The 25,327-nt window shown below is 47.6% G+C and overlaps 1 protein-coding gene across 1 annotated transcript in view; it reads right to left on the reverse strand.

Annotated features, from left to right (window-relative positions):
- The window catches only part of LOC138283954 (E3 ubiquitin-protein ligase TRIM11-like), a 222,606-nt gene that overhangs the window by 79,099 nt on the left and 118,180 nt on the right, over window positions 1–25,327 (reverse strand). Inside the window, exon 5 of the mRNA XM_069222227.1 lies at window positions 13,813–13,835. Within this exon, the coding sequence (XP_069078328.1) occupies window positions 13,813–13,835 (23 nt within the window). The remainder of the gene's footprint in view (window positions 1–13,812; window positions 13,836–25,327) is intronic.

Below are 25,327 nucleotides of genomic sequence, written 5' to 3' on the forward strand. Positions count from 1 at the left end.
AGTCAGGGAGGGGAGAGGATCACTCCCTCCACAGACCCATCCTTTTCTTCTGCACACAGGAGGTCAGGAAGAGGCTCACTCTCCTCCTCCACCCCATCATCTGTCACGAGGAGCATGGACAGTTCAGTCCGCTGAAAGTGAGGTTTGAGGCAGTTGACATGCAGGACCCTTAAAGGGTTCCTTGGAGATTGCAAGTCTACCAGGAGGGTGACTTCACTCTTGCACTCCACCACCTCAAATGTCCCAGTCCACTTATCCTGGAGCGCCCTAGGCTCCACTGGTGCCATCACCCACACTTTCCGACCAGGTTGAACCTCGACCAGAGTGGCATTCTGGCCATACCAGTGTTTCATGTCCTCCTGGTTTGTTTCTAGGATCTCCTGTGCGAGACTCCTGAAGTGTGCAGTCTGGTTTCTCAAAGCCAGCATGTAACTAAATACATCCTGGGGGGGTTTACTAGGAGCTTTCTCCAAAGCCTCCTTCACCAGATTCAAAGGTCCCCTCACAGGGTGGCTATATATCAGCCAAAAGGGACTAAACCCAAGTCCCTTTTGAGGCACCTCCTTGTAGACGAACAGAAGGCATGGCAAGAGGACTCCCACTTCCGCCTCGTGGGCTCTGTGAGGCCCATGCCAATGCCTTTCAAGATGTGGTTGAATCTCTCAACAGAGCATTACTTTGGTGGTTATACGGTGTGGTGAACTTGTAGGTTACGCCAGACACTTTCCTCAGAGACTTCATATACCTGGAAATGAACTCGGTACCCCCTATCAGATACCACTTCCTTGGGGAACCCCATGTGGGTAAAAACCCCCGTCAGTGCACGACCCACCACAGAGGAAGTGACTGACCTCAGAGGAATGGCTTCTGGGTACCACCAAGACCACAATGAACCTGTTGCCCATGGCTGTCTTGGGATCCAGAGGCCCCACAATGTCAATACCTACCCTTTCAAAGGGAGTACTAACCACAGGTAAAGGTTGGAGGGGAGCCTTACATTTCCCCCCACTCTTGCCACTTGTCTGGCAAGTTGGGCAAGTCCTACAATGTGCAACAGAATGCTTGCTCATCTGGGGCCAATAAAAGTGGGAGACAAGCCTTTCATAGGTCTTGTCCTGCCCCAGATGTCCTGCCAAAGGTACATTATGAGCCAACCCCAGTAGGAAGGCCCTGAAGAACTGTGGTACCACCAGCATACGAGCTGACCCAGGCTCAGTAACCTTAGGCTCACTATACAGGAGGCCATCCTCCCAATAAATCAGGTAAGTGCTGGGCTCCTTGCCAGCCGCCTGGGCTGCAGCCTTTTGCCGCAGTCCCTCAAGAGTAGGACAAGTCTTCTGTGCTTCACAGAAAGCTTCCTTGGTGGGTCCCCCTTCCTTCTGCCACTGAGACAGCTCATGGACCTCCCCCAGTTCAGCCACCTGTTCCCCTGTAGGCTCCGGGGCGTCACCCTCAGGCTCCGCCTCCTCCCGGACCGTGGGAACTTTTGGGGCAGGTTTCACGTGCCCCCTGCCCTTCCTCTTCTTGGCAGTGCTCTGGGCCACTGTTTCAGGATCCAGGGGCTATTGCCTACCCTGACGGGCTGCTATAGACCGGGTGGATACGCACACCCACCCAGGCAGACCCAACATCTCCAAGTGAGACTTGTGTTCCACCTCCTTCCAAGGGTAATCCTCCAGGTCATTGCCTAACAAACAATCAACAGGCATTGGTTGGACTCACAGCTACCTTCAAGGAACCTGAGACCCACCCCCATTCAAAGGGAACCTGCGCCACTCTGCTCTGAGTTGTACACTGCAACTACTTGGTGAAGTACCTGGGGATCTATCTGCTCTTCAGACACCATCTGAGTCCTCACAGTAGTCACACTGGCTCCTGTGTCTCTCAGAGCCTCCACCCTCTGTCCATTGATGGTCACCCACTGCCTGTACTTTTTAGTGTTCTCAGGCACTAGGGTTCTCTGGACCATCTCACTGTTCCCTAGTGAGACAAGGGTCATCTCAGCTGGTTTCCACCCACCTGAAACCAACTCCTCCCCAAACGCCACGCTGGCCAAACCCTGGGACGGTGCTCCAGTGGGTCCCGGTGTACTTTTGGGGCATTTGAGGTCCCCCCTTACATAACCCACCTGTTCACATGCATAGCACTTACGTGGGGGACTAACTGCCACTGGCTTCTCATTGGAGAACCATGGCTTCTTCTCAGTGGGGGGTTGGGAATCCTTACCCTGGGAATCAGTTTGGGGCCCTTTAGAGAACTCCCCCTGTTTACCCTTACCCCCCCTTTCTTCTGAGAGGGACCTTGCCCACTCTTAGCCTGGTCTCCCCCATACCTCTTTTGGACCCTGGTACTCTCCCAGTGGTCCGCTTCCTATACAGGCTTCCTGGGATCAGTCAGCTTGCTGTCAATCAGGTGCTGGCGCAGCTCAGGAAAACATACAGTGTACAAGTGCTCCCAAGCAATCAGATTGTAAAGCCCCTCATGCGTAGTTACCTTACTGCCCTTCACCCAACCATCCAGTGACCTGCAATACGAATCAACACATTCCAACCATGTTTGGGATTCCTTCTTCTTGTAGGATCTAAACTTATCCTTGTACTGCTCAGGGGTGAGACCATACCTTGTGAGTAGGGCATCCTTCATGCTAGAGTAAGTGAGATTCTGAGTATCCCCTAGGGCTGTCAGTGTATCCCTTCCCTCTACCTCAAACTACTTCCACAGACCCACCCCAAATGAGCTTCAGGGACCAGGTTGGAGAGCAGACTCATACCCCTTGAACCACAATTATATATCATCCTCCCTCTTGTAATCCTTCACTAGGTCTTTTGGAATGTGCACCCTCCTCTCAGGCTGCACTTTAGGATTGCTGCCACCATCTCTGCTAGACTGGCTCCTCTGGTCTAACTCCTTCAAGCTAAGCTCATGAGCCAGCTGCAGCTTCCTTTCCTCAATTGCCAACCTTCTCTGCTCCATCTCCCTTTCCATGTCCATCTTTAGACTGAACTTTTTCAGCTCCAATTGGTATTCCCTCTCTGCCTGTCTGTCCTGTAACTCTTCAGGTGTCAGATCCTTGGAGGACACACTGCTACGTGCCCTGGAGACTCTCTCCCTAGGCATAACAGGCCCATCCACTACATCATTGTGAATGATTTGCACCCATTCCTCCTCACCCTGCTCCTCCTCTGTGTGCCCCTCAGATTCTTTGGCTGTCACCATGGCCGTCAGCGCCTTTTGCAGATCCTCCTTCTTGGAAGAGCTCTTAATGGGACAGGCCAAATCTTTACAGAACTGCTTCAACTGAGCTACTGCATAGCTCCCCAATTTTTCCAAATCAAAAGCAGCTCCAGCTGATGCATCTCCAGATTGAAACATGATGTAGAGTTAAAAGTGCAAAGTTCCAAAGGCAGAAAACAAGTTCCCAAATGAAGTTCAAGAAAAGTCAATCAAGTGATCAGCAAAAATAGAAATAGAACAAAAACAGTCCCAAACAGAAAAAGCAAAATCCCAAGACAAGTAGTATGTGGTCACGTAGTGGTCTGAACTCAAAACAGTAGTAAACACTAATTCACTGCATGTCAAGTACAAATACAAATCCAATCCCAACCGCTGATCACCAATGTTAGAAATGGGGTCTTTGGTTGGCAGTCAGGTTACCCCCTGTCTAAGCAAGGACCCTCACTCTAGTCAGGGTAAAAGAGAATCACCCTCAGCTAACCCCTGCTTACCCCCTTGGTAGTTTGGCACAAGCAGTAGGCTTAACTTCAGCGTGCTAGGTGTAAAGTATGTGTACCAACACACACAGTAACTTAATGAAAACACTTCAAAATGACACAACACAGGTTTAGAAAAATAGGGAATGTTTATCTAAACAAAACAAGACCAAAGCGACAAAAATCCACAACACACAATACACAAGTCAAGATATCAATAAAAATGCAAAAAGAGTCTTCATGTAATTTTAAACACACACTAACACTGTTAGAGTGAAAATGTACCTTGGGTGCATCAAAAATAACCCTGCACGGGCGAGTGTGCATCAAAAAGGGGCTTGCGATGCATTGATTTCACTCACGAGCAAGACCTTGCGTCGTTACTTCTTTCGTCGGGTCAGGCGCGTTGTTTCTTCTCTCCGCAGGAGAGCGACGCGTGGATCCGGTCAGCACTTTCGGGTCCGAGCAGGCCTTGCATTGTTTTTACACGCCCAGTGGTGTTTGCATCGGAAATCCAGCCGCACGATGATCCGAAAACCACACAGCGGGGGTTGCGATCTCACCAGCCTCCATCAGCGATGCTGCGCATTGTTTCTCCAGCTCCGTGCATCGATTCTTCAGTCGCGTTACAGACGAGTGCCTTTCAGGGTCCCACAAACTGGATGGGCACCACAGGGCAGAGTAGGGGTCTCTCCAGAGACTCAAGGTGCTGTCAGAGAGAAGTATTTGCTGTCCCTAAAACTTCAAACAAAAGGAGGCAAGCTCTAAATCAAGCCCTTTGAGATCTTCACAAAATGGAAGGAACACAAAGTCCAGTCTTTGCCCTCTTACTCTGGCAGAAGTAGCAACTGCAGGATAGCTCCACAAAGCACAGTCACAGGCAGGATAGCTCTTCTTCCTCAGCTCTTCAGCTCTTCTCCAGGCAGAGGTTCCTCTCGATTTCCAGAAGTGTTCTAAAATCTGTGGTTTTGGGTACCCTTCTTATGCCCATTTTCTCCTTTGAAACAGGCCTACTTCAAAGCAAATTCTCTCTTGAATGTGAAATCCTGCTTTGCCCAGGCGAGACCGCAGACACTCACCAGGGGGTTGGAGACTGCACTGTGTGAGGGTAGGCACAGCCCTTTCAGGTGTGAGTGACCACTCCTCCCCTCCGCCTAGCAAAGATGGCTCATCAGGAAATGCAGACTACACCACAGCTCCTTTTGTGTCACTGTCTAGTGTGAGGTGCAACCAGCCCAACTGTCAAACTGACCCAGACAGGGAATCCACAAACAGTCAGAGTCACAGAAATGGTATAAGCAAGAGAATGCTCACTTTCTAAAAGTGGCATTTTCAAACACACAACCTTAAAATCAACTTTACTAAAAGATGTATTTTTAAATTGTGAGCTCAGAGTCCCCAAACTCCACATGTCTATCCGCTCCCAAAGGGAATCTACACTTTAATCAGTTTTAAAGGCATACCCCATGTTAACCTATGAGAGGGACAGGCCTTGCAAAAGTGAAAACCTTTTTAGCAATATTTCACTGTCAGGACACCTAAAACACATTACTATGTGTCCTACCTTAACCACACACGGCACCCTGCCCTTGAGGATACCTAGGGCCTACCTTTGGGGTGCCTTACATTAAAAAAAAAAGGGAAGGTTTAGGCCTGGCAAGTGGGTACACTTGCCAAGTCGAATTTAGAGTTAAAACTGCACACACAGACACTGCAGTGGCAGTTCTGAGACATGATTACATGGCTACTTACGTGGGTGGCACAACCAGTGCTGCAGGCCCACTAGTAGAATTTGCTTTACAGGCCCTGGCACCTCTAGTGCACTTCACGAGGGACTTACTAGTAAACCAAATATGCCAATCATGGATAAACTAATTACATACATATTTTGTAAAGGAGCACTTGCACTTTAGCACTGGCAGTGGTAAAGTGCCCAGAGTAACAAAAGAGGCAAAAACAGAGTCCAGCACACATCAAAAACCTGGGAAACAGAGGCAAAAGGCTAAGGGAGACCACGCCAAGGGTGAAAAGTCTAACACTCTGCACTTAAAATCCTTAGATCCTTCTGTGTCTTACAGCCTGCCTCCAATCCACGTCTGGGTTAGGCTGGTTGACAGCTCCCTTGTGCATTTCACCCAGAAACAGGATGCTCAGTCATACCGGCACACATCTGCATACTGAATGGGTCTTTCCTGGGCCAGAAGGGTGGAGGGCCTGACACTTAAATTCCAAAGGACAGTGGTCTGCCATCACACAATGGACTGCCAAACCCCCTACTGTGACCCTGGCAGACAGAGTTGTACTGGAAGGGGACCTTGTGCACTTCAAAACCACTCTTTGAAGTCTCCCCCGCTTCTAAGGCACGTTTGTGTATATAAACTGGGTCCTTGACCCTACCAACTTAGACTCTGAACCCCCCATGAACCAGATCCTGCAACCTGCCAAGAGTAGCTGCCTGGCTGCCCAAACGACTCACCTGGACTGCTCTGCTGTGGAGGACTACTGCCTTGCTGTTGCCCTGCTGCCTTGCTGGCCTCTGGCTCTGCTGAGAAGTGCTCTCCAAGGCCTTGGATTGAGCTTGCCTCCTGTTTCCTGAAGTGTCAGAGCAAAAAGACTTCACCTCTGCAACAAGGAACTCCTTGTGTGGTGAAAATTGACACACAGCCTGCCGGAATCGATGCACAACCTGCCTGGCAGTGAAAGAATCACCGCATTGACCGAACCGGAACGATGCAGCCCGGTTCTCAGTGGAGATCGACACAAAGCCAGCATTGCGATCAAAACTTCGCCGCATAGCCCACTGGATTGACGCATCGCCAAGCTGGAGCAACGCAGCCCGACTTCCTGCGGGAGGAATCAATGCAGCGCCTTCTGTGCAACAGAAACTCCTACGCATCGCCCACCGGATCAACGCAGCACCTGTGACTTCGTCCTGCATGCCCAGAATTTCCACACATCCTCCCTGGGCGTCAAAAGACCCGCATCGTAAAGAAGATTCAAGCCTGCGTGCCGGAATTTGATGCAAATTCCTTGCCGCGTGCGAAATAAAAAATGCATTGTCTGTGGGTGCCGAGAAATCCGACGCACACCCTTCGTTTTCCTTTCATACCCTCCTCCGCTGTCTCTGTGGGTGTAATTTTGACGCATACCAGGTACTTTGTCCTTGCAAGAGACACTTTTTAAAGACTCTTCTTATCATTACAAAAGTGATATTTCAACTTGTACTTATCAAATCTTGATAGTTTTGACCTTAATTCACTCAGATAAATATCTTATATTTTTCTAAACCTGTGTGGTGTGTTTTTGTGGTGTTTTCACTGTGTATTTCATGATTTATTTCACAAATACTTTGCATATTGCCTTCTAAGTTAAGCCTGATTGCTCAGTGTCAAGCTACCAGAGGGTGGGCACAGGATAATTTGGATTGTGTGTGACTTACCCTGACCAGGATTGTGGTCCATACTTGGACAAAGGTGTATATGTCTGCCAACTAGAGACCCCATTTCTAACATTCCTCAATTTCAGTACTACTCAGATTCAATTACTCATTGTGGCTTTTGCTGTGGTACAAATAGATGTACAGGTAATGAAAAGCAATCTGTTGAACTTTGCCCCAAATTTTCAGGTCCATACCTGTGCACCAGGAGGACATTTTGCTTACCTTTACTTACCATCACTAAGCCATCCGGTGCAATCATCTATTTTCCTCTTGACACTAAAGTCAATTGCTCTGATTTCCTTACCATACTGCTAGCTCCCTTCATTCTGAACACGGCTATTGTCATTATATTGGGAGTTTTAAATCTATATCTGGAAGCCCCCTCAAACTGGGAAGCTCTTTTATTGATTGATGCGCTTGAAGCGCTAACCCTCTCTTTAATTTCTGAGTCTCCCACCCACACATCTGAGGAAATACTTGATGGTGTCTTCACCAATGTTGATAAGACCATTATATAACCCTCCCCCTCTGGTCTCATCATCTCCCTCTGACATTCCACCTGTCCTGAGTTTCAGTTGTCCACACCGTATGATCCCAGTCTATGCTACTCAATCCTGGTCCAAATTTACAGTGTGTTCCTTGAGGCTGGCTTTCCCCTATGTACCTTTGATGCACACTGCTTGTAATAATGCCTGAGTTCAAAAAGTCCTCAATGAGGGAGCTCAGACTTAAACTCACCTCCTCCCATCATCTGCGTATTTCTTCTCCTTGGTACACTGAGAACCTAAAAACTGTGATGCACCACTGTAAGTCACTGGAAATGTACTGGCACTCATCCTAAAATCCTAATGTCAAATCGGCTTACAAATCTGAAATAAAAAGAATACCAATGCCTGATTCCAGCTGCTCAATTACTCTGTTATTCCAATAACATTGAGTCTAAAGCCAATTTGTCCCACTATATGTTTTCTGTTGTTAAACACCTCTTTCTCCCAATGTCTGTTAATGTCTATTCCAACTTCGTTATCGCTCTGCCAAGGTCTCTTCATTTTTCTCTCATCCCGACGCTTTTCTCTTCAGCCCTGCTCGGATGCCAGACTCACGGCACACAAATGTTGCTGCCCATATGCAATACTTCACTATATGAATTCAGTACCTTATTTCTGAAGGAGGTCCACTATTTACCTAAAGCTATCAGATCTCGTTGCCCTTTGACCCTTCTGCTTCTCTAGCACTGCAGCCGTGGTGTCTGGTGAATCAGATCCTGACATTGGGGCTCTCTGTAATCTTTCCATTCCTGTAGCAGTGGTATTTGATGGCTGCAAAAATGCATAAGTAGTGCCCATTCTTAAGAAAGCCACTGCTGATCCCAAAAGGCCACTGCTGATCCTAGAACACTGCAGAAAAATTGCCTAACACTTAGCTTCACCAAAACAGAAACTTTCAGTTTAGCAGACAAGCTTGTGATTGGTCTTCATCTTGATGACTGCTGAACTGACTCCATCTCCTGTGGACTCTACAAAAAACATGTCAAAATCATCGTTGACAACAAGCTCTAAAATGCTTGGAAAAGTTAGTGTATTACTTACTCCCTCTGCTCACAAAACCCTCTCTAGTCTATGATCGCATCACAACTCAAGTACAGCAATTCCATTTATCTTGGCCTTCTGGAACTTGTTCTCAACTGCCTCACAATTCTGCAGCCCATCTCATACTCAGCCATCCTCCTTCTGATCTGCATTGACTGTCCATCAGAGCACATCCGTGCTCACCTTGTCTGGCCCCCAGAGCATGAAGTAGGTGAAATAACATATATTTATATGAAGTACTTTCACAAGCTCGGGTCAGTATATATATAAATATATATACATATATATATATGAAGCACCTTCACATTTTCTAGTTGCCACTAGTTAGTTACATTTAGGACCATGTTTCCATTGAGAAAGCGTTTTTTGACTTGCCTATATCTTTGGCACCGTTTGACGAATCTTCACTAACTTTTCCTAAAAAGTACACCAGAGATTCTTGTTGCGCATGGGAAATTTTGCAGTGATCCATTAAGCGGGGGCTAAAAAAAAGGAGGAGGCTAAAAAAAAAGTTGTGTTTCCTATGCCAAGTCTCACAGGACTTTTAGACACTACTACTGCCCGAACCACTGGACGGAGTTACACCTAATTTGGCAGAAAGCTAGCTTTTGGTACACAAATTACGCTTTTGCATATTCTGTGTAAATCCATTCATGAGTTTACGAGAAACTAAAGAAAATCCAAATTTGTATATCTGCAGTCGCAAATAATTTGCGAGTATTTGTGAATTTTCACAAATGTGCACGCGAATAGAAGCGCTGTCATAGGCTGACCACAACCTGAACAGAAAGTTGCAGTTGCCATTTTAGGTAATGGGACAAGGTCCCTAGGGATGAAAAACAAATTTAAAAGTAACGTAAGATTTCAGGGCGGGCTCACCCTTACCCCAGTAGTGTAATATTGGGGTCTTTGAGGGTCAAATTAGGGTTTAAAATGATTTTTCTTCTCCATGCGTGATATTTACGATTAATCAAGATTAATCACGAATAAGCAAAAAAGAACTCACACTCATTCATACACTCATTCATCCACTCATGCATGCACTCAGACTCATGCACCCTCTCACACACCTACTCAGACACTCATGCACCCACTCAGACCCACTCATAGGCTCTCACTCCCACTTTCAGATCCACTCAGACCCTTATGCAACCACACACAGACCGACTCAGCCCCTCACGCACCCAGTCACAGACCCACTCAGACACTCATGCACCCACTCACAGACTCACTCAGATACTGACACACCCACTACCAGACCCAGTCAGACCCTCACACACCCACTCACAGACTGATTCAGACACTCACACACCCACTTACAGACCAACTCAGACCCTCATGCTCCCACTCACAACTCACTCAGACCGTCACACACCCACTTTCACACCGAGACAGACACTCCCACACCCACTCACACCTATTCTCACATTAAGAGAGAGGCTGCTTGGCTGTGCATAGAGTGGGTTGGCTGGTTATGACGGCTGGCTGCAGGGCCTGGCCACAGGCCAGGCTCTGCAGTCAACCCCCGCTGGGCACAGCTGAAGGCTGTGCACAGTACAGGGTCTAGGGTGGCTATAGGGGGTTGGCCTTCTGTAGCCGGCCCGCAGGCCAGGGCCTACTGCCAACTCCTGCTGCATTTGGGCAAAGGCTGTGCGCCTCGTGGAGTTGGGTTGTTATTGTGGTTGGCTGCACACAGCCAAAGGTTGTGCACAGCAGGGGTTGGATTAACGTATAGTAATGAAACTTACTTTACGTTTAAAAAAAAACATGGAAATGCACTGAAAGAAACAAAGGTTAAAGGGACGTAATAGTTAAGAAATAGAATTTATTAAAAAAACTTAGAAATTCACTGAAAAAAAACAAAAGGTTCAATATGGTTAGGTTCTGAATTTACTTGAATACAACCATATAAATTCAGCAGTTAGAGTTATTTCAAGTAGCTATAGTTCGCGCTCTAAGGTAACTATTACTTGCGTCCTCGCCATGCACTGCTAATTACCCCACAAATTACAGCACTCATGACATCTTTGAAAATATAATTACTAATGCCATTGTAACATCTTCTGTAAAATTATTGATCAGATAACTGTGCATGGCGGGGGCGCGAGTTAAAGTTACCTTAGGGTGCTTGTTGTAGTTACTCAAAAGAACTCTAACTATAACTGCTGAATTTCTATATGTATACAGGACCTATGATAAGGACCTACTTATGCTTGGACAAGGGTACTTCACATCAAGGAAGCTCGGCTATGCAGTTGCTCCTTCTTTTCCTTGCCTTCAAACTTTCGAATTACCTGTCTTTAGATCTCTCTCTTGCATTCTTGTTTGTCTGATTGTCTCCTTCCCAGTCAGCTCAGCTGCTTCCTTTTATGTCCTTCTCTTCCCCCTTTTAGCACCATAACTTTCCTTGCAGTTGTGCTGAAACAATTTCCAAACTCATGGTGCTGCTGTCAACGTTATATCACTGAATTCAGAAGGAACGTGAAAAATCCAGACATCATTCATGCAGCATTATTCTATTTTGCCAAATTTATTTGGATTTTCTTTTTTTGTGAAGTGTGGTGGTTACCCAGGGTTAAGCACTGGTTAATTTAGTGACCTTGTGTTTCACCCTGACAAGGATTGTGATTATTATTTGAGGTTGCTTCTCACTCACTTCAGCAAATACTCCAATTTCTTGCACTTATAATTGTAAGAATGGTTTGGTTTTATCGGGCTTGTCCTAAAGACAAGAGGTCACTGCTGCCCGGTACCATCTGCATGGCTAAGCCCATCTTGGCGCAGATCATGAGCATTGGTCACTTCACGTCTTCCAGTGTATGTCACGTTTTCTTCATTCTTGCAGTACCTCAGGGCATCCCTATATTAGGAAAACTTCATGACTATGGCCCTCATTACAACCCTGGCGGTCGGCGGAGAAGCGGCGGTCTTACCGCCAACAGGCTGGCAGTAAAAATGTTGCAATTGGTCATCCGCCACTTCTCCGATCCGACCGCTAGGGCGGAGACGACCGCTGGGCTGGATACCTGGGTCTCCAGCCCGGCGGTTGTCACAATTCCGCCGGCGGTATCATGACCCGGCTGACCGCCATTGATTTCATGGGGTTTGGAACCGCCATGAAATCCATGGCGGTGAGCACTATCAGTGCCAGGGAATTCCTTCCCTGGCACTGATAGGGGTCTCCCCCACCCCAAGTCCTTCCCCTACACCCCCCACCACCCCTGCCACCCACAAAGGTGGCAGGACCCCCCTCCCCACCCCTACCCCCAACATTACATTACACATTCACACCCGACACACACGCAGGCACCACCAACACACATACCCGCACACACACCAACATACATGCCAACAGCCACACACACATTCAGACATACACGCACACATCCATACAGACATACATACACGCACTCATTTCCAAACACACAACACCCCGAATGCATACACGGACTCACACACCCCCTCTACATACACACACGCACACTCCCATGCACCAACACATCACACAACACCCACCCACCCCCCTGACCTAACGGACTATCAACTTACCTGGTCCGTTGATCCTCCGGGAGGGGACGGGATCCATGGGGGCAGCTCCGCCGCCAGCACCCCGTCAACAGAACACCGCCACGCCGAATCACAGGAGCTACCTCCACTTCCCCGCCGTCCGCCAGCATGGCTGCTGGCGGCTCTCTGTCCAGAAAAGGACGGAGGGCTGCCAGCGGTTATAATGCGCCGAGCGGAAAACCGCCTACACTGGCGGTCTTCAGCACGGCGGTCCCTTGGAGATCTTGTAAAAAGACCGCCGAGGTTGTAATGACACCTATGTCCCTACAACCCAGAGCTGAAACCCATTGCTCCATTATCTCCAATACATTCTTTGATTTAGCATATGGAGACAGAAACGTTACTGAGGAACACTACAATACTATAAGGAACAGATTCGCTGTTGAATCTAAGGACAGGTCACCTCCCTCCCTGTCGGTATTTGACCCTAACCACAACTTACCATGATCCGAAGAGTTGTTTTCAGAAAAACTGATTTCTATCTTTTTCTGGAAGGCACGTTGAAAACAACATGGACACTGACTGACAAGACAGCCATCCTTCTAATAACTGTAAACACTTCTGTGACCCCGTCACAGCTTTACTTGTTCACCCACTTTTTATAAAGGGTTTCTTTTAAGAGGAGGGAAACATACCAGACAAAGGATGGAGAACTGTTAAGAGGGAAACCCTGACTCCACCGATAGATGGTGAGTCCAAACTGGTAAACACACTCGCACTCCAGGCCTAAAGGGCACGATTCAGCTTATTCTGACCAGACCTCATGACAGCTGTTCAGCACAAGTGGCTTATCGGATGGATGCTGAACTGTCAGGACGAAGGAGCTAAACTGAGCCTAAAATGAGCCTGGCTGTCCTAGACTTGGGGAAGCAAATGACACACAGAGAGCCACCAGCAGATACATAGTCAGATATGGACGAACCTAAAATGCCAACTAACACTTCAAACATGAGGCACAAAATATGTCACCATAGAATTATAGTTAACACAACTTCTTACCTCAGGATTACCAGCAACTGGGCCGCTGCCTCACACACTCACATACTTTGAACAGCCACATATTTCCTCTCAGCACGCGCTCACCAACTCAACAGCAATCCTCATAGATGACAGGACCTAAACACCCTCAGTCATTTATTGCCAGCAGTACTTTTTGTTTTCTAAATGTGCATAAGATTTTCTGCTTGTAAAATGATAGAAGTATATTATAGGTGAAGACATTCCAGCTCACTGCCCAGACACCATTTACCTCTGAGCTGAGAAATGTGCTTCTAGACACTCATGACAACGTCCATCAGCACACACGCAGCCTGGTGTCATCACTGTACACATGGCAAGCACTGATTGAAGGCTGATGAGCACGGACTTCAGGATAATTCTGTGTATATATTGTGGAAGTTCGTGATAGCAACATTGAAACATTGCTCAACACAATCCTACCTCAAACACAATCAGCGATGCCTAAAAACGTCAGTGTAATTTAAGAGAATAAAAATAAGTGTCTCACCTCATCAGCGTGCTGGAGACAGCCTACAAAAGAGAAAAAGGAACAAAAATATTCATTATATTCAGGTAAGTTTCCAATGATTAAACATTTTAGTACAGGATTAGTTGTAAAAAATGGAGGACGGTCTCACCTTATTAAATGATTTCATTCATTGAACTCTGAAGAAAATACAACAGAGGGACTATAATGTTTAACAGAGCATCTCATCTCAAAACCAGCAAGCTGACGTGACTTCACTCCTATAAAAAGTATAACACCCGTGGGCAATCCCTCCACTATGGTGTAGGAGCGTTGCCCTACTGCTAATAAGGCAGAAGAAAAATAAAATGATAATACATTATTATCATTTTATTTTTTTGCTGTCTAGGGTGGGGCGTTGCCAGCTTCCGCCACATCAGGAGAGAGGCGGAGTAGTGATGCATTCTAAGTGCACATGTCAGTTTTGCTGTCTGTCAGAGGCCGGCCAAACTAACATGTGCACTTAGAACTCTCCACCCAGCTGTGTTTCACAGCCGGGTGGAGACCAAGTGCAGGCTCCCATTACCTCCCTGAGCAGTGTTTCATCCTGCTCAGGCCAATTCCAGTGCTTCTCCCATGCTGTGCAACAGCATGAGAGAAGCATCTGGATTGGGTGGGGGAGGGGCCCAAAGGAAGCACCGAGGTGGCAGGAGCGGCAGAGGCGAAAGGACGGCAGCTGCGAGGCGGAAGTTAAGTACATTTTATTTTATTATCCTCCCCGCTGCACATGCTGCCCCAGCCCGCCAGCCACTGCCTAGTAGCATCTGCTACTGATAACACCTGGAGCTTGTCATGAAGAGCTGAGGTGGCTGAATGCAGAACTTTGAGATGTCGACATTTTAGGTGTAACTCGGAAATTCTCCCAGTTATGCATGAACTTAGTTTAGCACAGGAAGCAGAAAAGGTGGTCTCTGCTCACTGTTTCCAAACTTTACTGTTTGCATTTTATACATTTAGGGACAGATTTATCATAGTGCTGTCTCACCCTTGTGCTACACAAAGGGGTGCAAGAGTGACACAAGACTAAAGTCAAAGATTCCGGAGTCAAACATTCCAGATCACAGCCGACCCTGACCAGCTGGTCCGCCCTCACTGTTGACGACACCCTCCGGATCATGAAAACCATCCACTCCGGAACACCCTTGGACTCATTCCCCCCACATCTTCAACCAAGCCAGCGACACCATCTCCCCCGAGCTCTGCCACACCATCAACAGTTCCATCGAGACCACCACCTTTCATGAAGACTAGAAACACACAGAGATCAATGCCCTGCTGAAGAAACCCTCCACAGATCTGTCAGAAATCTCTGCTCCCCTTCCCAGCCAAAGTCAATAAAAAAGCCATCAACACCCAACTCACCAATTTCATCCAGACAAACATTATCCTGGACCCCTCCCAATCCAACTTCAGAAGCAACCACAGCACTGAGACTGCTCTCCTCGCCGCAACAGATCGAGGTGCATCCACAGCCCTCATCCTCCTAGACCTCTCAGCCACCTTCGACACCATCATTCACCATACCCTCTGCACAAGACTCCATGACACACACATCCACAGGAAAGCACTGGAATGGATCCTCTCCTTCCTCACTGGCTGAACCAGAGAGTCAGCCTCCCACTGTTTATATCCGAGCCTACAAAGATCAGTTGTGGTGCCCCCAAGGTTCCTTCTTGAGCCCCACCCTCTTCAATATCTACATGGCCTGCTAGTAAGCATCGTCAGAAACCACAGACTCAACACTGTCTCCTATGCTGACAACATTCAGCTGATCCTCTCCCTCCCTACAAACCTACTATTGCAAAGGCCAGCTACTACAATGGGACGAAGGCAGTCACTGCCCGGATGAAAGACAGCTGCCTCAAGCTCATCTCTGACAAGACAGAAGTTCTCATTCTGAGTACCACCCCCTCTGCCTGGATCAACTCCTGGTGGCCTACAATGCTCAGAGCCCCCCCCCACACCAACTGACCATGCACACAACCTCAGCATCATCATCAAGGCCTTGCTCTCTATGAACCACCAAGTCAACACCATCTCGTCCTCCTCCTTCCACAAGCTCTACCTTCTCCAAAAGATCTTCAAGTGGATCCCCATTGAATCCAGAAGAACAGTCACCCAGGCGCTCATCAGCAGTAAGCTCGTGTCCAGCAACACACCCTATGACGGCACCACCCAGAAGCTCCAAAGATAAATGCGAATAACTCAGAAAACTGCTGCCAGACTCATACTGGACATCCCTAGAAGCAGCCACATCTCTGGACACCTGAGAGACTTCCACTGGCTCCTGATCAACAAAATAATCACTTTCAAGCTCCTCAAGCATGCCTACAAGGCCCTCCACAACATCAGACCTGCATACCTCAACCAGCACCTAGCCTTTCACATGCCCACCAGACAACTCTGTTCTGCTCACCTGGCCCTGGCCACCATCCCATGGATCCGTATGACCACAGCTGGAGGAAGCTCCTTCTCTTACCGAACCGCTAAGACCTGGAACTCTCTTCCGCTTCATCACAGGCAATCTCCCTTTCTGCCTCAATTCAGGAAGGACCTCAAGAACTGGCTCTTTGACTGACTGGCTATCCAGCAATTCATCTGAGCCGCAGAAAGCCCTATTGCCTTGAGACCCAAATGGGTGATTAGCTGCGCTCTAGTAGAACCCTAAGTGATTGATTGAGATTTATCAATCCACAGAAGGTCACCTTGCAAGGTCCTGCATGGCTTGAAAAATCTGGAGTAATGCACAGCACAAAACAATGTGTTACTCATCCCCACGGAGGTGTTCCATGGTGGGAGTGTGGGTGATCCCAAGCACCCAAACATGGATTTTGGTGCATTCCCAGATTTACCATGAAAGGTAGACCTGGGCACGCGTCACATTTCTACACCTCCCCAGGTGAGGCATGATGAGGAGAAATATCTTTATTTCTCCTAATTTGTTTCTCTTGCCACATGTGCTGCATTCTGCAGCACACATAAAAAAGTGGAAAATTGCTCTGAGGATTGTTTCCTGCATTCATAATAGTTCTCAGCACACAGTCCTTTATTTGATTCCTCTTCACACCTAAATGTGGCAAGTTGGGGAGTGGGAATAGAACCAGCTTTGGCAGCATTGTCACACACCTTTAGGTCAAGGTCAGAGAATCTCACTTTAAAACACAGCAACTTAAGAGTATCTCGATGAACAAGGACTGAATCCCCACCCAGGGAATTATAGTGGATGAGAGGTGTGCTCTTTGTATTATGTAACTGGTTGTCTGTGAGGGTTTTTGTGTGAGAGTGCTTTTGACAGTGTGACACTTGTTCTTTGTCAGGGTATGTGCGTGACAGTGCTCTTGGTAGTGTGTTGCTGGTTTTCTGTGAGGGTGTGTGTGGGTGTCATAATGATCTCTGTAGTGTGTCTCTGGTTCTCCTTGGAGGGGGTCTCTGTGTGTAAGAGCACTCTCAGTAGTGTGTCGCTATTGCTCTATGAGTGTGTGTGTGAGTGGGAGAGAGAGTGCTCTCTGAAGTGTGTCGCTGTTTCTCTGTGACGTGTGTGTGTGTGTGTGTGAGTGCTCTCTGTAGTGTATCTCTGGGTTTCTTTGAGGGTGTGTGTGTGGGAGAGAGTGCTCTCGGAAGTGTGACGTTGGTACTCTGATAGGATGCGTGTGTGTGAGAGTGCTCTTGTTAGAACGTCACTGGTTCTCTGTGAGAGTGTGTGTGAAAGTGCTCTCTGTAGTGATTCGGTTCTCTGTGAGGGTGTGTGTGTAACAGTGATGTCAGTAGTGTGTGTCTGGTTCTGTGTGTGTGTGTGTGTGTGTGTGTGTCTGAGTGCTCTTGGTAGTTGGTCACTGGTTCTCTATGAAGGTATGTATGTTGAAGGTATGTGCGTGAGAGTGCTGTCAGGCAGAAGTGTGTTAATGGTTCTCTATGAGGGGTGTGTGAGAGTGCTCTCTACAGTGTGTAAATGGTGGTCTTTGAGGGTGTGTGTGCGTAACAGTGTTGTGAGGAGTGTGTCCCTAGTTTTCCATGAGAGTGTATCCACATGAACCCTCTTGGTAGTGTGTCACTGGTTCTCTTTGAGGGTTTGTGTGTCAGAGTGCTCTCTGTAGTGTATCGCTGGCTGTGTGTGTGTGTGTGTGTGATGACAGTGCAGTTAGACAGTAGTGTGTCTCTCTTTCTCTGTGAGGGTGTCTGTGAGAGGGCACTTGGTAGTATGTCACTGGTTCTCTATGAGAGTGTGTGTGTGTGAGGATGCTCTTGGTAGTGTGTCTCTTGTTCTCTGTGATGGCATGTGAGTGTGTGACAGTGCTGTCAGACAGTAAGATGTCCCTGGTTCTCTGTGAGGATGTATGTCCCAGTGATATTGGTAGAAAGCTACTGGTTCTCTGTGTGGATGTGTGTGAGAGTACTTAGGGCAGGATTTATACATTTTTTGACCCAAAACCGGAGCAAACTTACAAAATATAATCGTATTTTGTAAGTTTGCACTGCTTTTGCGTCAAAAAATTACACACATGAGGCGCTTTAAAAGTATAAATTAGGCCCTTAGTACTGTGTGACTGATTTTCTGTGAGGGTATGTATGTGTGAGAGTGATTTGGGTAGTTTGTTGCTGGTCTCTGTCAGTGTGTCTGAGAGAGAGTACTCTTGGTAGTATGTCACTGATTATTAGACTTGTCACCCTTAGGGTGGTCTTCCCCAAACATTTGCCTTAACCTGCAGTATTTTTGCTCATCTTGTTTTTGATGGCCTTTGGACTCTGAGCACTTTACCACTGTTACCCAGTGCTAAAATGCAAGTGCTCACTTCCTAAAGCATTGTAACACTGGCTTATACCTAATAGCCATATTCCATTTACTTGTAAGTCCTTAGTAAAGGGACACTACCTGTGCCCATGTCCTGTAAATTAAATGCTACTATTGGGTCTGCAGCGCTGATTGTGCCACCCACTTAAGTAGAACTCTAAACAAGTCTAATTTCAGCCTGCGTGTGAAATTTTAAATCGCCATTTCAACCCTTTTGCCAGACCTAAACCTTCCTTTTTTATACATGTAAGTTACCTCTAGGGTACGTCCTGGACAGCACAGGGGGAAGGGGAGCAACACATTTTAAAAGTAGTGTCTGCACTTTTAAGTTTTACACGTCCTGGTAAAATTCATTTTTCACTTCTGCTAGGCCTACCTCTCTCATAGGATGACATTGGAGTTACCTTATTGCATTTAATAAGATGTAGTTTCCAAATGGGAACCCTTTCACATTTGTTGTCCTTGGAATAGCTATGAAAAATCCTAACTTATGGCACTTTTCAGCCTTAGCCATTTAGTGCCTGTAGCCTGTCTCTGGATCACATGACTGGGTGTAGTTAACAGTTGGGCTTTATTTATTTTGTCAAGAAAGCCCCACACAATAGGGAGCTTTAGTGTGCCTGAATGGGAGGGAGGAGCTGGCCACAGACCTACTTACACCTGAATATGCTGTGTCCAGCCTCCACCCACAGGGGCTGCACACCCCCTATAGTTAGTCTGGATCCGGGGCAGGGGAAGCAGGGCACCTGTGCACTTCAAACTGAATCCTCTAGAAGCTTCTCCCCCCACTCTAAAGGCAGGAATGGGCATAGAAATTGGACCTCTAACACAACCTCTTTAGGATACTTCAGGACCTATACTCTTCCAGGAAGAAGGACTGCTGTGCAGTCGAAAGGACTCCCACTCTGGTGGACTGCTGCCCTTAAGGACTTCTGCCCTGCAATGCTGACCTGCTGCCTGCTTCCCTCTTGCCTGGGTGAGAAGGACTGGACCTGTATCTCTTGAACACAGAACCGCAGAGTGATTACAAGGGTTAGTTAGCTTGCCTCATGATCTGAAGCCTCAGAGACACCTTTCAACAAACTTGCACCTGCACCTAGACTCTGCCATATTTGAGTCTAACCTACCAAGTATTTCTGCCCCAGTCCTGGACCCTTGAAAGTGGGCCCAATGTGCTCTGCCAACCTCGTAGTTCCGGCTGAACCAATGCATCTCCTCTTCTGTGCTGCGCAAACCTGAGCAAAACCACTATTGCGTGGATTTGAACTTCACAAAAGACCCACATCGCAGCACATAACCACAATGAAACAGTGCTACAGTGCGGCATAACACATCCTTGGTGCAGGTCCTTGCATCCTTTATTGACAGCACCGTCAGTGACAACAACGGACTCTGCATCGCATCTACTAGGAACCAACGCATCACCCCGACTGCACAGCGCACCCTTGATGCCGGGCTTTGCATCGTAAGTTTTTGTTGATGGAATATTTGATGATGCTACAGGACCTTTCAATGCACCCTTGTTGCAACTCAGAACAGAGGTATCACTTCAGCTGTACAACACATCTTTGACACAGATCCTTGAAACGCTCTGCAATCCAGGATTTAAGGTACTTTGTTCCACGGGCCTAACTGGGTGCCTGTAGTTGGCTCACACTTCAACCCGGTCTGCCTGAACCTGTAACTTTGTCCCGGTCCAGCACGACCAGATATCCACAGTTGGCGGTCTGTGCTTTTTGGCACTATTTCCATAAAATCTTCAAAACTGCATATCTCTGGTTCTACTGATGGGATTTTTGTTGTTTTGGTCTTGTTTTATTTATTAAAACATAGTCTATTCTTCTAATCTTGTGTGGGATCCTTTTTATGTGGTGTTTTTCACTTTGCTACAGTTTGAAGAGTTGCACAAATACTTTCCACAGTGCCTCTAAGTTAGGCCTGACTGCTTTATGCCAAGCTATCAGAGGGTTGACCACAGGTTAATTTAGGGTTGGCTAGTGCCTCAACCTGACAAGGATTGCAATAGCTGCTTAATCAGGGCCCACACCCCAGTCAACAAACTACCTAATTTCTTACATTGGTTCTCAGTGAGGTTATGTCTGTAGCAGTGCTGTCAGTTGTCTGTCACTGGTTCTCTGTGCGGGTGTGTGTGTATGAGTGCTCTTTGTAGTGTGTCACCCCTTCTCTGTGAGGGTATATGTGTGAGAGTGCTGTCAGACAGTAGTATGTATCTGGTCCTCTGTGAGAGTGTGTGTGTAACAGTTTTCTCTGTGGTGTATCCCTGGCTCTCTGGCATGGTGTATGTGTGGTTGTGTGATAGTGCTGTCAGACTGTAATATCTCCCTGATTCTCTGTGAAGGTGTGAGTATAACAGTGCTATCACTGGTGTCCCTGGCTCTTTGTTAGGATATTGGGGCAGCAACTCAGGTCAGCACCTTCACAGTTCCCACTGGTTCTCAATCATGACTTTAAAAGTATATTCCTCTGGAACTGTATGAGATAGAAACATGCTTTAAACAGTTCCAGCTGCAACAGCTAATATGAGTAGACCCCATGCCAGGTTTGGGAATGTGGACTGAATCCTGCATATTTTGGAAGTGAGGAGGAGCGAGACACATGCCCGGTATATCACACAGGTATATCATGGCTCGGATACGGTGCAGACTAACCAGCTCATTGATATCAGGCAATGCTGGAGCTCCATGACCCAGGTGAAATAATTCCTCACTCTTAACTTGCCCAACTGGGCTTTGTGGATCTCATGGCTCCTGCATCGTTGGTCCCTTGAGACATCCTCCACCCAGATTTACAGTCAGCTGGGCCTTATGCAGATGTCTTAGGGAGCAAGTTAGCTTTTCCTGACCTCCATGGTCAAGCCCTTTGTGCAGCTTGGTCATCAATCTCTCAGCCTGTTTTAGAGTTTGGCAGAGGGGGTTACTCCATCACAAATGTGATGGATATCCTGTGCAGCGTTTTGCAATTCCAGTATAGCTTATGGAACTTGTAATACGGTGGATGGGCTATCCGTCACGTTTGTGATGGACTAAACCCTCCGCAAAACTTTAAATCAGGCCCTCTGTCTTTTCTTGTTGTTCTGCAGGGAATCTTCACACAAGAGTGCCATACTTAGGCCCTGTGTGAGGGGAGAGCAGCAGCCGAGCAGCAGATCTCCTCTTGGCACGATGTCTGCCCTACAATGTTGTGCAGGGCATCTCAGGTCCTGACAGTCTACTAAGCATCGGTGGGACTACCAATCACTGATGTAGATGACTGGTACTTCCACTCATCTGGTGGCCACCTCCCAGGCAGTATCTTGCAGATTATCAACAGTCAGGTTCACCTACACATGACATTATGTGGCATAATAGCTCTGCACATAGAAGGCCCCGTGCAAGAGGTGGCAAGTGCATGAATCTCATCTTGTCATGCTTTTCTTTGCAGTCTAGCACTTGTAAATTTGGTTTCTCAATAAAAGTGTGATCAACATTGACCGGAATTCACTAAAAGTGCTGCAACGGTGGGCTGAGGTGGAATGTAATTGAAGATAGGATCATTCCAGTGATGTCATCGGGGTACATATCTGTGGGTCAGGCTGCTGCTGGGTGGGGGACCAGCCTTCATTTCCTGGAGTCTTGACAACAGTAAAACATAAATCTTTCCTACCTACAAATGAGCCTGAAGTGATCGCCACAGAGGGAAACTCCATGGTTTGCAATGCCGACAAATGGGATAAATTCGGCCTCCGGTGGCTGTTTATATCACGTTACAAGCTGGGAAGAGATGCATTCTGGGGGTGACCTTTGCTTTTTCCATTAGTGGGGGGCTTCAGACTGAGCCGTCAAAGGCTGTGGTCTGGTTTTTTTAAGATTGTATAAAAAGTATGATTTTCTTTAGGAACCTGCACATGTTAAATTCTTTTCTCCACGTGTCATTTTTGAAGTTTGTGTTTCTTTGAATACTTCAAACAAAACATTGCGTGGCTAAGGGTATTTCCATGCAACATTCAGGATTTTTGGCACATGTCCTTTCCCCTTGCTCTGGAACTATTTTGGCAGCCTAGCGCCAATGCATGCATCCTTCCACCATGGTGTAAGGGTAACTGCATTGCTCGCAGGATTGTTTTTGTGCAGGAAGGTCTCCCTTCATGCACAAAAGCAATCCTGAGAGGCTTTTTCCTCTTGCTCTGTGTGATTCAGAATGCAGCACACATAGAAAGAGGAAAAAACAAGAAGAAATAAACATATTTCTCCATCTAAAGCCTTTCCTGGGAGGCATATGTTTTTGCTGAATTCCTAGGTTTACAGGGTCTTGTAAATCTTAGAATGTGCCAAAATCCATGAGAGGTGGGAACACCTATGCAACACCCATGGAATGCCTACCCGGGCACAGTAAGGCAACATGGCGTTTTGTGCTGCATTACCTTACTTAATATTTTGAAGCCACTCACAGCCAAGCAAAGTGGCTTGGCGTGGCTCAAAAAAATGACTTTACTTTTGATTTACACATGTACCACGTTGCGTGGTGCAAGCATAACGGAAACCACTCATAAATATGGGCCATATTTTGCAACTTTCCACACCACATTTAAAAATGTAAAATTTAAAATATGAACAAACCAACAGCGAGGGATGCCTGAGATGGTGTGCAGGCTTTGTATCTCAAACACTTCATTACCTGTGATCTCACCCTTAGACCATTCAATGCGTCTCCTCCTGTGCCCAAAAGAGCCTTAGGGCTGCAGCAGGGGTGTTTAGAGGCGCCTTGAGTTAAAAATAAAAGTCAGAAGCATGGGGTACACCACACTGAATTGAAAAAATGAAAAGATAGGCTTAGTAAAAGAGGAGTGCAGAAGGATGGAGGTGAGCCACAGAACCCACCTACATGAGTTCAAACCTACCATGGTCACCCTGTCTGAACCTCTGCACCTCCTCACACACACCAAAGAATGTCTGGGTATAAGGCAATAGAGACAAAAGAAAGATACCCATGGTGGGAGAGATGAAAACCTTGGCAGCCAGAGAATGTTGGGGGTCTCAGGATTAACCCCAAAGACAGAATCACACAGCTGTGCACATCAGGAAACTCTCTGTGGTGTGGTTTTACAAAAACAGATTATATATTGGACATAAGCAGAGCTTAATTTAAGCCGATGGTTTCCAGTCCGGGGCACCAGCAATTATTTTTTAGGGCCAGCACTTCTTTTTCTGCCTCAAGCATTTACTGCGAACAAAAGACACATATGTGAATGAAGGGCCCTGTGGAGAGCAGAGGCGCAGCATAGTCTCTCCACTGGATCCTTTGTGATGACGGAAGCATCATAAGGACAGGATTGGTGGGGGGAAGCAGGGAAGTGATCAGGGTGGGAGTGTTTATAGGCAGGTTAGGGGAGGGGTCAGCCTCTTCCGCACGGTGTGCTGATGCACTGCTGGAAGTTTGGCCAATAGGTAGTGGTAGGGTAGCATGTTTGCGGCCTTCGGGATCGCAGGGAACATGACATCGGGCCATGACACGGAGGTGATGCACGCTGCATCCTGGGTGAGGCGGGGAGAGCAGACCTTCTCAGGCCTGGCGTCTTAGACCAGCCAGCATGGTGCGGCCTACGCACGATGCAGCTCACAGCATGGCAGCAGCTGTCGCCACTTGCCAATCGCCATCAATTGGGGAAAAAAGGTGAAATTTAGCACTGGTGGTAGGGACGCAGCGTGTCTACTCCACCGGCCTTTAAGAAGGTACCCTGGAAGGAGCAGAGCACACAGCAAGGTCCCCTGGAGAGTGGGGATGGCCCGGGGGGCAGAGGCCCAGGGAGAGATTATTGTACCTGATGATCAGGCTACCAAGGACAGCATCAAACCCCTATTAGAACAGGGGCAGACTGAGCCGGCCCCTTAATTTATCTGCAGGCAGGTACAGGGGGTGAAGCCAACAACCAGGTCAGGCCTTAAGGGGAAAAAAGAAAGCCAAAAAGGACAGGGAGGGGTTGGGGCCCTGGCACGAAGAGGTGGAGAGCTTAATGGAATGGGGTGGTTAAATGCCATAATCTGTGGAGTGGACTGGGGGCTCAGTGGAGCGAGTACTGTCTAGTGGCGAGGGGATCAGGGGGACAGGGCACACAAGGTAGCAGCCACTGATTGATCCAAAATGAACATTGAGGCTAGGATCCGGGACCAGCGTAGGTTGGTGATGGGGACTGAGGACAGATGGGCACAGTTGTGTAAAGACAGGGAGGAGGCCTTTGGGTGGGCTGTGCAACTCAAGAGGAAGATGGGTGCGGAGGGCACAGGGGTACAAGAATACTGAGGGTCAGAAAGAAGAAGGGGGTTGTTGGGTAAGGGTTCCGCAAAACGATACTAGAGTAAAACGGGGCCATTCCAGGCAAATGGGACCAGCAGTGCGGGAGGCACACATGGTAAAGGCAGCCATGTGGCACGCAGAGTGACGAAGCTAGTGGGTGAGACTGCCAGACAGATGGTGATGCCAATGAGGTGCAACACGATCCCTGGACGTTGGTAGGGAGCATACTGCAGCCTTCCCTACGATGCGGGAAGGGTCACAACATCCACATGGCAAGTGCCATGGGGAAGATGGAGAGGAGGCGTGGCATGGTGTATTGGAGGTTGAGTATGCGGATGAGAGGTGTGACATGGAGGTGGGGGATGAGGTGGAGCTTAATTATGAGGATGATAGCAATGAGTGGGAAGATGGGGTGAT

Source organism: Pleurodeles waltl, chromosome 3_1 (genome assembly GCF_031143425.1).
Source record: "Pleurodeles waltl isolate 20211129_DDA chromosome 3_1, aPleWal1.hap1.20221129, whole genome shotgun sequence".
Lineage (NCBI taxonomy): Eukaryota > Metazoa > Chordata > Amphibia > Caudata > Salamandridae > Pleurodeles > Pleurodeles waltl.